This window comes from Saccostrea echinata, unplaced genomic scaffold (assembly GCF_033153115.1).
Source record: "Saccostrea echinata isolate AGI-Se365-2 ecotype Australia unplaced genomic scaffold, CSIRO_AGI_Sech_v1 ptg000056l, whole genome shotgun sequence".
NCBI lineage: Eukaryota > Metazoa > Mollusca > Bivalvia > Ostreida > Ostreidae > Saccostrea > Saccostrea echinata.
Window position 1 is genome coordinate 17236670 of NW_026889805.1, and position 10711 is coordinate 17247380.

Genomic DNA, 10711 nt, shown 5'->3' on the forward strand with positions numbered 1-10711 from the left:
TGAATTTGAATATATATATTTATTCAGTTCTTCTACATTTAAAATACATGATGATATTCTGGCTTTGGTATGAGAATACATTCAATGAACTGAAAATAATAAAAATGAACCACAATACCTATATATTCAATTATAATATGTAATAGATAGTGCGTACGTTGACTGGTCACATGACTGGACAAACTGATCACATGACTCTAACATGGCAGCTTCCGTGAACAGAAGCTTTTTCTTGCTTGTTTTATTTACATGTTTTTATCATACTGCACTGGGACAATGGCCAATTCCGTATCGGTGAGTTAATGACAGGGCTTGGATTGGTATTTTATCTATATTTTTGATAGATTTTTTTAAAACAAAAATTATTACAGCCTGACAAAAAATAAAGAGTCAAGATTTGGCAGTTTGTAAGAATGAGACTCAGTCCCCGAAAAAGAAAAAAAAATAATGCATAAAAATACGTCAACCCTTATAGAAATATTTCCTTGAATACTCAAATAAATTTGAAAGGTCATCATGCGAAAATTTCTATTCTACAACGTAAAAGTTGCACATGTATACAGGGAAGTTTTCGCTCCTGTTTTATTTTTGCCCCTTTCGCCCTTCTCACAGGTGGGCGATTTTCAAATGGGGCGATTTTAAAGAACACAGTACATGCTTCCTTAAACAGAACTGTAACTGGGTGAATTTAAAAATGGTGCAAATTGTTTGCAAGTGCGAAAGGGCGAAAACAAGATGGGACCAAAATAACCCTGTATACAGTATTGCATCTTCTCCATTTAGCACTGAATTTAATAGCAGCTAAAATTACACTGTTTAACCTGGGTTGGACGATTTTCATTTTAAACTGTACAAAATTTAAATATAAAATTTTGCACATTTATTTTTTCAAGGTGCGTTAATATGGATATTAACGCACTTTGAAAAGAAATATATTTTTTTTCAAGGTGTGTTAACTTGGTTCCAAATTTAATGCACTTCGAAAAAAAATTTCAAAGTGCGTAATTTTGCAAAGTGTGTTGTAACAGGGCATTTCTTTTTTTGTGATATGACTGTCAGGTACCTGAATTAAATATCTTAAGGAAAGAGAGAGAGAGAGAAAATTTTGCGACAGTAACATATTTCTCATATTGTTAGTCCTTGCTCCATGCTTTTGTCAACTAAAAGTTGTGTTATCGCCTTTAGAGAACTAGAAAATCTGCAGTTTCTGGTATAGTTTTCATGTGTATAAATTGATCAAAGTATGGTATGCATGTCTAATGATGACATGTTTCAGGCGTTTCAAATACAGACCAATATCAAGTACATACTGCAAGGCAGGAGTGATTCCATTTTGTCCAACAGGACAGTTACCAAATTCAATGCCCAAATTTAAGCCAGATGACAAAGTCCAGTTATATGCAATGAAAAAACCAGTATGGCAGTTCAAATTTGGAAATCTTCTTGGGAAATTTGTGAGTAAAATATTACTGCTACTTTAGAAAGGATTACTGATTTCTTACAGATTGATGCATGTCTTTAAAAAAATGGTGATTTCCAGCTAGATTGACATCATTTAAGAACTTAAGGAAGCTCTAAACACTGCTCACTGAAGAGTTCTTATTTCATGGTAGCTTTATGCAGTTAGATTGTATTGCCTTTTTATGCAACATGAAAAAATGGAGTCTACAGTAAATGATGCAATTTGAAATAGAGTAAAATATTCCTAACATTATATTAGACCAAGATCATGTAATTAAAAACATTATTTTCATTTATTTTCCCAATGTAAGTAAACGACAGTGATTTCTGTTCACTTATACTTCATTGTCTTTGAACATTTTTCCTGGAGAAATATATGGCAGTTACCCGATGTTGAAAATGTCTGTTCAATTAAATAAACTCAATACCCACACCTTTATATAATAAACTTTTCTTAAAGTAAAAAAAAAACATCTTTCATTCATGTTTAAACCTTCCTTAACTAACAACAGGAAACTACTTTACTGTTTGCAGCATATCATTCACGATGCTTTGGGAATCAGTAATCTGAACACAGGCCTGAATTATACCATGGAATGGTATGAGTTATTTCAGCTCTTTAACTGCACATTTCCCCATGTTGTAAATGAATCACTTCTCTGGTGTAATCAGGGAGCAACTTGTATCTATGATGGGATTGAAGACAGACTGTGGAAAGAAAACGGAACACTAAAACTCATAGCTACCACTAATGGTAATTCTTTTACTATAAATGTCCATTTATTGATAATTCCCTCTTGTGTCTGATTTGAGTGATTTATTGTAAGAGTAATTTTACTATCATTCCAATAATTGCATGTCAGTTCACTTGATCAAGTGTGCCAAACTTTCACATTGATTACTAGATTACTCATTGATTGGCTGTTTGGATTCAATAAAATACGTACTACTTTGCATATAAAACACAGAACCCCCAAATGTCACAAAAGTGACCAATCGCATCAAACATGTTGAATGATTGTTTACTGCAGCATTTGCAGAAAACAGCAACACATGGTCAGTCAAAGCTTGCTTTACTTCCAATCATACTCACTCATAATCATTAAATACGATTGGTCATGAGTGCTGTCAGGCCCGGCGTATTGCTGTTTCATATGCAAAGTAGAATTCAATTCAGTGAAATCAAACAGCTGATTGATGACCAATATAATGAACAACATATGAAACTTAAGCAGGCTTAATCAAGCAAAGTGACATGCTGTTATTGGAATGATAGTGATCTACTTCAGATTATTTTGCACTTGTTTTGGATGATTACAGTCATTTTATTTTGTGGTCTTTTTCCTGTTTAGTTCAGTATCAACTAATTCAATTCAACAATATTCAACTAATGAATTCCTTTGCAATTAGAAGTATAAATGGACACCTGATCACTACCCTATATGGATTAACGTGCCATCAATAATTGTAGGGAGCATATCAGCATATCTTTTAATTTATATTGTGCAGTATTTTTCATATCGCTCTCAGTGATGTGTCTTTTTTTGTGTATACTAATATGAGTTATTTTCCTTTGTTTTCAGGTGATGTGTTTAACCAATTTGCAGAATGGGTTTTGTGGGATAACACAACTGGACTTTATTATGAGACTTGGACAGTCAGAGACAAACCAGGTATTTTGTTTTAACAAAATTCATATACATGTTTAAATACTTTAGTAGTGAAAAAGAAAATGGAAATAAGAAGGGCTTCTTTATTGTTTTTTTTCAAATGTATTCAAACTCGAAGGGCAAGGTCATGAGGTCAAAAATGTTGGTACCCAAAGAAAGGTCTTGTCACAAGGAATATACATGAGGTATATGAAATTCCTAGCACCCACTTTTAAAAGTTATGGTCAGGGTTAAAGTTTTTCAAAAGTACATTAAACTCAAAGGTCATGGTCAAAAGGTCAAAGATGTTGGTACCTAAGGACACATGTGAAATATAAAACCTTAGCTCCAATCTTTCAAAAGTTATGGTCTGCAAGGCTGAAGTTTGGTAAATTTTTGCAAAAGTAGGCCAAACTCCAAGGTCAAAAGGTCAAATTTGTTGGTACTAAAAGAAAGGTTTTGTCACAAGGAATACACATGTGAAATCTGAGAGCCCTAGCATCAAGTATTTAAAAGTTATGGGCAAATATATTAACAGACAGACAGACAGATGGACAGACCAAAAACTACATGTCCCCGAATCTTCGATTACAGGGGCATAAAAAGGTTTTAAAAGCTTTGACAAAGAAGAAGGCATAAATGCATGTCTAATTGTGTATGATACCTTTTTTACCTACATGTAAAGTAAAAAATTCTCTATGAAAGAAAAATCTTCAACTCTCTTTGAAATGTTTCAGTACATGTGTATGCTCAATGATAACATTTAATCTACTGAGAACAGTTAAACATGTATAAAGATGTGATCAAACATTGAAATCAATAATGATTAGTCAGTGCAGATGGTAGATGCAATTTTTTAGTGTTCAAAGAGTTAACCTTGCCTATAACTTTTGAATGCATGGTTGCTGCAGAGACTTATAAGAGAATACATTGTATTTCACTTACGCACTTCTTGTAACAAGACTTTCCTTTCGTACCATTGTTTTTTGTCCTCATGACACTGAACTTGGAATATGACCTTCTTTTTGAAAAAAATGAATTTAACCTTGGCCATATTTATGAATGGATTGGTGCTAGGTCTATTATATTTTACATGTGTAAATCCTTTGACAAGACTTTTCTTTAGTCTTTTTTCCGCATGGTATTATTTTATGCTATGTAGACGTCACAAATTTTTTCCTTGAAAATTTGTCCCAGTGTACTTAAAGAATATAGGTAAGGCATATATAGTGTCTATCTAAGAAACCTGCATAATTTTCTACCAATGCATTAATTGTGATTCCACGGAATTATGACCCATTGGAAAAAGTTCATTTTAGTATACAAATTTGATCTATGTGTAATCAATATATGTATTGCTTATTACAGATGGGAAGTTGTGGTTTGATTCATTTGACTGTGCCAGTTGGGTTTTAAGGGCACTTCAAGAATTTGGAAAGCTGGGAGTCAAGTTTGACCAGAGTGTAAAACTAAATTACACCCGCATAAATTTGTTCTCAGATACCCCAAGGTATCTCGGAAATGTCTCTGTGGTGTTTGCCAACAAAACGCTGAAGACCGATATTATGAAATTCTACACCAAATTTCAAGCACACGTGGCCAGCCCACTACTGATAGAGCATCTGATATCTGCTTTAGAGGAGATATTTATTGACAACAAATTTTATTTCTTTTATAATGAGGAGTACTGGTTTTTGCCAATGAAATCTCCTCATGTAAAATTAACATATAATGAAATACCTCTGCCATCCTGAATGGTTTTACCAGGTTAATTTTATGTTGACCTTGTGTTCTATCATAAATGCTTGATATTGTCACTAAAGAACATTCCATACAATATACCGGTAAGATGTTCATGCAAGACGATTTATAATTTATTCAAAATATATTAATTTTATATATATTGCACAAGCTAGGATTCAGATGATTATAATAATACTCTGTTGATATTTTATTAACATGCAGCCAGACTTCATTTATTATCACTCAAAGGTAATCAGAATGTGAAATATTTATACACTTGTTATCAAATACAGTCATGCAGCAATATTTAAGTGATATGCTTGGTGAACTGGTCAATCAAAAAAAAAGCTCAATTTTTTTTCATATCAATCATTTGATACTCATGTTGAGTATACTCAGAGTGGGCATTTATAATGTAGCATATATTAATTTTTTTTTTAATTGAACCATGAATAATGCATGTGTATATGTAAATGTTAAACTGAATGTTACGGGTCAGTGACAGGTGACCATAAGATAACTCACCAAACGACAACTTGCCAACACTTTTTTCACCGACACTTTAAAACTTGTCAATACGACATGTCCCATAAGACAAATCATCGACAGAATATAATACACCGACATTTACAAAATCAAGAGAAAATTGTGTATGCGAATGTATGTTTTTATTTTTTTTTTTTTACATGAACAACTATCAAATTTTATAATTAAAGTTGTGTGCCAACATTAATTTCTGAAACAGTGTCTATATAATTAATTTGTACCATTATTTACTAATTGTTTAATCAACGAATCTGTGATACAAATGTTTACAATACTGGTGCTCCACTCTATTTATTATTTCTTCACTGATTATTGAAAATAAAATAATTTAGATAAATTAAATTTTAAAGAGTGCTTTGTTTATACATGTACTTGTTTTTATTAGCTCACCTGAAATGAAAGCTCAAGTGAGTTTTTCTGATCACCCATTGTCCATCGTCCGTCCATCTGTAAACTTTTCACATTTTCAACTTCTTCTTAAGAACCACTGGGCCAATTTTAACCAAAATTGGTACAAAGCATCCTTGGGTGAAGGGGAGTTTAAATTGTTACAATGAAGGTCCAAGCTCTCTTCCAAGGGAAGATGTAATCAAGAAAAGACAAAAATAGGATGGGGTTATTAAAAAATCTTCTCAAGAACCACTGGGTTAGAAAAGCTGAAACTTATGTGGAAGTATCATAGGGTAGTGTAGATTCTAAATTGTTCAAATCATGACCCCTTGGGGTAGGACGGGGCCACAATAGGTATTACAAGGGGGAAATCAGGTGAAAAACAGCAAGGCCAAAGTTACTCAGGTGAGTGTTGTGGACCATGGGCCTCTTGTATTTAAACATTTCAATACTGAAGTGACTACAGCTTTTTCCTAGCCAAAGTGCAGAGGTGAGCGATGTGACCACTGCGCCTCTTGTTCATTTTAACAAGGATGATTTTAATGTTGAATATCTCCATTGTTATTGTAGTTTTTAATACCAAAACATTTACATATTTAGACATATATATATTATATATTAGCACAGGAGTCTGAAGTTTTTATTGTAAAAAAAAAAATCGGGAAAAGATATCCCACCCTCAACTTGAAGTTGAGGGTGCGATATCTTTTTTCCGGATTTTTTTTTTTACAATAAAAACTTCAGACTCCTGTGCTTTAAATGAACCCATAGTAAAAATGTAAAAATAAACATTTCATAGATTGTGTTATTAATCAAAAGATATATTTCTCTCTCGGAGTCTATTGGTCACTTGGGTGACACACTGTTATCTGTGTCCATCTGTCGTCTTCCATGGCTATTATTGCTCTTTTAATAGACTTTGAATATTTTCAGCTTCATTTGGAAACATTTTGTGAAATGCCTGCATGAACCCTATCAGCTCATATTTATAAAACAGTTTGATAGATGTCGAGGAATAAGGAGAAGAATTTTGAAGTTTGGAAACATTTTGTGAAAAGACTAATCCCCGTGTGTTAGTTCAGTGAGCTAATACCTGCTTTGAAATCACGCTATCTGAATCCTCTAAATTTTACGTTTGTATCGGTATAATAAAACAGTTAAAAGTATATTATCATTGCGGGAGTTAGCAAGATTCCAGTTCCCCTCGACCAGGACTATTTCCATCGGCTTCGCCTTGGGAAATAGTCCTGGCCCTGGGGAACTGGAATCTTGCTAACTCCCAAAATGTTTCCAAATTCTTCTCCTTATTCCTTGACATCTATCGAACTGTTTTATGAATATGAGCAGATAGGGTTCATGCAGGCCTCGTCTGGAGAGGGGAAAGGGGGAAGAAGCTTAGTATAGAGTTAAAGTATATCATAGAGGGAGTTAGCAAGATTCCAGTTCCTCAAGGCCAGGACTACGAGGCAAAGCCAATGGAAATAGTGCTGGTCGAGGGGAACTGGAATCTTGCTAACTCCTGCAATGTTAAAATCTTTTTAACTGTTTTATTATACCGACACAAATGTAAAATTTAGAGGATTCAGATAGCGTGATTTCAAAGCAAGAATTAGCTCACTGAACTAACACACGGGGATTAGTCTTTTCACATATCATACCAATGTAAAAGTAAAATCTAGAGGATTACGGATAACCGGGAATTGGCTTTTGAAGCAGGGATTAGCTCACTTGACTAATGCACGGGGATAATAGTTCATTTATAATGATTTCTAGGGAATTAGTCACATCTAACGATCAAATGTTATATAGGGAAACATGCCCATGGGCCACAATGCTCACGTGAGTAACTTTGGCCCTGCTTTCTTCACGAGATTTTCCCCCTTGTAATACGTATTGTAGTCCCATCCTACCCCAGGGGGTCATGATTTGACGAATTTAGAATCTACACTACCCCTGGATGCTTCCATATAAGTTTCAGCTTTTCTGGCACAGTGGTTCTTGAGAAGAAGATTTTAAAAGATTTTTCCTAGTATATATCGGAATATTAACTTTGATTCCCAATTATACCCTACCCCCAAGGGTCATGATTTGAAGAATTAAAAATCTACACTAACTTCTTGAGAAGAAGTTTATTAAAGATTTTTCGTATATATTTCAATGTAAAACTTTGATTCCCCATTGTGGCCCCACCCTACCTCCAAGGGTCATGATTTGAAGAATTAAGAATCTACACTACCACAGAATGCTTCCATATATGTTTCAGCTTTTCTGGCCCAGTGGTTCTTGAGAAGAAGCCCGATTTTTAAAAATTTTTCCTAATCAATGTAAAACTTTGATTCCCCATTGTGGCCCCACCCTACCCCAGGGATTCACAATTTGAACAATTTAGAATCTACACTACCCCAGAATGCTTCCTTAAAAGTTTCAGCTTTTCTGGCACAGCGGTTCTTGAGAAGATTTTATAAGATTTTTCCTATATATTAGAATGTTAAACTTTGATTCCCCATTGTGGCCCTACCCTACACCCCGGGTCATGATTTGAGCAATTTAGAATCTACACTACCCAAGGATGCTTCCATATGAGTTTCAGCTTTTCTGGCCCAGTGGTTGTTGAGAAGATTTTTTAATAACCCCACCCTATTTTTGTCTTTTCTTGATTATCTCTCCTTGTAAGGGGGCTTCGTCCTTCATTTTAACAATTTAAACTCCCCGCTTTGTACCAACTTTGGTTAAAATTGGCCCAGTGGTTCTTGAGAAGAAGTTAAAAATGTGAAAAGTTTACAGACGGACGGATGACAGACAACTGGTGATCAGAAAAGCTCACTTTAGCTTTCAGCTCAGGTGAGCTAAAAATCAGTAGAGGTATAATAAATATAAATAACTCTATGTCAGTCGAAAGATCAACCTTTGGATACTTATCAATGACTATAGTTTTATACTTATGCTTAAAACATTGAACAAAAATAAATCTGCATGATATGAATGGGATATTACCATGCATGCAGTCACACGATTTCAGTAATGAGGTCAAAGAAACCTTAAAGGTGCTTGGACACAGATTTGAAGTTAATATTTTTTCAAATTTTCTGTATAATTTCATAACTTATATGTTGCTATAGCATTTCATACTAAAATAAAATAAAAATTTTATTTCATCCCGAATTTATTAAAACTTCAAATTTCTGGACGCGTTGGATTGACACATCCTTGCGCTTTCACATATTTTAATTTTATTCTTAATACCTAAGAAAAGTGGCAATTTTGTTGTGTATTAATGAAAAATATTAAAATTATAACCCAGAAAATTCAGAGTAGAAATGTTTGAAAGCAAAACCCACTCACAGTATTGTAAGTCCGTGCTCAGTGGTGTGTGCAGAGTTAAACAATTGAACACACCCGGTGAATCGTATACATAAACAATAACAAAGCTCGTGCCCTGTTTACAAAAACAGTTTACGTTTCACGGGTGTGTTCAATTTGTTAAACTCAGTACACATCACAGAGCACGGACTGACAATACTGGTCAGTTGGTTTTGCTTTCGAACAAATCTACTCTGAATTTTCTGGATTATAGATGTAATATTTTTCATTAATACATAACAAAATCGCTTCTTTTCTTAAATATTAAGGATAAAGTTAAAATTTGTGTAAGTGTAAAGATGTGTTAATCAAACGTGTCCCGGAATTCGAAGTTCCAATAATTTCCAAATAAAATAAGTTTTTAATTATATTTTCGTTTGAAATGCTATTGCAATATATAAGCCGTGATATTATACAGAAAATTTGAGAAAATATTAAGTTCAAATCTGTGTCTAAGCACCTTTAAATTAATAGATACTTTTGGGTCTTGGCATTACAGTTTACATGCAGGGTTATCTTCACCCTTTCACACTTGTAAAGAATATTTCACCATATCTTAAATTCCCCCAGGAAACAGTTGTGTTCCTCATCTGTAAGTGGAATTTAAATATATTATGATAACGTTTGATTACTATATCAGATTAAGAGTTTTGGAATCAAGTACCACAAACAATAATGAACTTTTAGTATCTGCCTTCAATGAGGACATTATGCAGATTTATATAGCTTTGAAAAAGAGCTTATATATGTACTTCATGGCAAAGTAGCTTTTCAATCTTCAACAAAAATTAAACCTGATCTAATTCAAATATTTCTCATAAAGAATTTAGACTAAAGTTAGATAAAAATTTTGAAGACATGATCAATAACAATTAAGCAACACTCATTGTCTAACTCAGGAAAACTTGGTTTCTATATCAAAGTCTTACATTGTACTGAATATGAATTGCAGGATTACTTCAACCTTTTCTTTAATTGAAATAGTGTGAATGATCACAGCTACAAAATTCAGAATGAGTGCACTATTTAGAGAAACAAGCAGATATTGTAAACCAATAATCCCAAAGGAAAATTGTACATGCCATACTCGTAATTTGTATGTTGAAAACAAAAAAAATTTGTACTTAGTCCTGTTTATGATGAACTTGGAATTGAATATTATATATTAATGATAAACTACATACTGTATTCTGTACTGATCCCATTAAACTGTTAACCCATGTGATTATTACAGTACATTCATGCAACTAATTTTAAAATTTATGCATAGAAGTCCATGGACTTCAAAAGAATCAAGTGAATTTTTCTTGCATGATGTAGCCATTATGTTATCATTCAGTTCAATGAATTAAATTGATTTCAATTCAAACTGATGCTGACTGGGCAATCTTGTTTATTGACAATTTCATAATCATTCAAGTAAAGATAAAAACACATTTTAATTTAAAAAATATAAAGGTTCAACAGAGTTACAGATTTGACTGGTAGAGTTAAAACAAGCACAAACGGACAATATCTGACAGTACTGTTACCCTTTACATCTCAAATCAAAACAAGATGGA

At 33.3% G+C, this 10711-nt stretch overlaps 1 protein-coding gene across 1 annotated transcript; it reads left to right on the forward strand.

Annotated features, from left to right (window-relative positions):
• The first annotated feature begins 192 nt into the window (after window positions 1-192).
• On the forward strand, window positions 193-5678 carry LOC133173174 (ceroid-lipofuscinosis neuronal protein 5-like). The gene is made up of 5 exons (XM_061308125.1): window positions 193-294; window positions 1277-1454; window positions 1996-2215; window positions 3045-3134; window positions 4479-5678. Exons 1-5 carry the CDS (start codon window positions 203-205, stop codon window positions 4862-4864), a joined length of 966 nt encoding a protein of 321 aa, XP_061164109.1. The 5' UTR covers window positions 193-202; the 3' UTR covers window positions 4865-5678.
• The last annotated feature ends 5033 nt before the right edge of the window (window positions 5679-10711 follow it).

Excerpts from the sequence above, each read along its gene's own strand:
- LOC133173174 (XM_061308125.1), top strand. The coding sequence starts at position 203 with ATGGCAGCTTCCGTGAACAGAAGCTTTTTCTTGCTTGTTTTATTTACA. Across the intron at positions 1,455-1,995 it reads GAAATCTTCTTGGGAAATTT|CATATCATTCACGATGCTTT; the intron begins GTGAGTAAAATA and ends TACTGTTTGCAG. Across the intron at positions 3,135-4,478 it reads GACAGTCAGAGACAAACCAG|ATGGGAAGTTGTGGTTTGAT; the intron begins GTATTTTGTTTT and ends TGCTTATTACAG.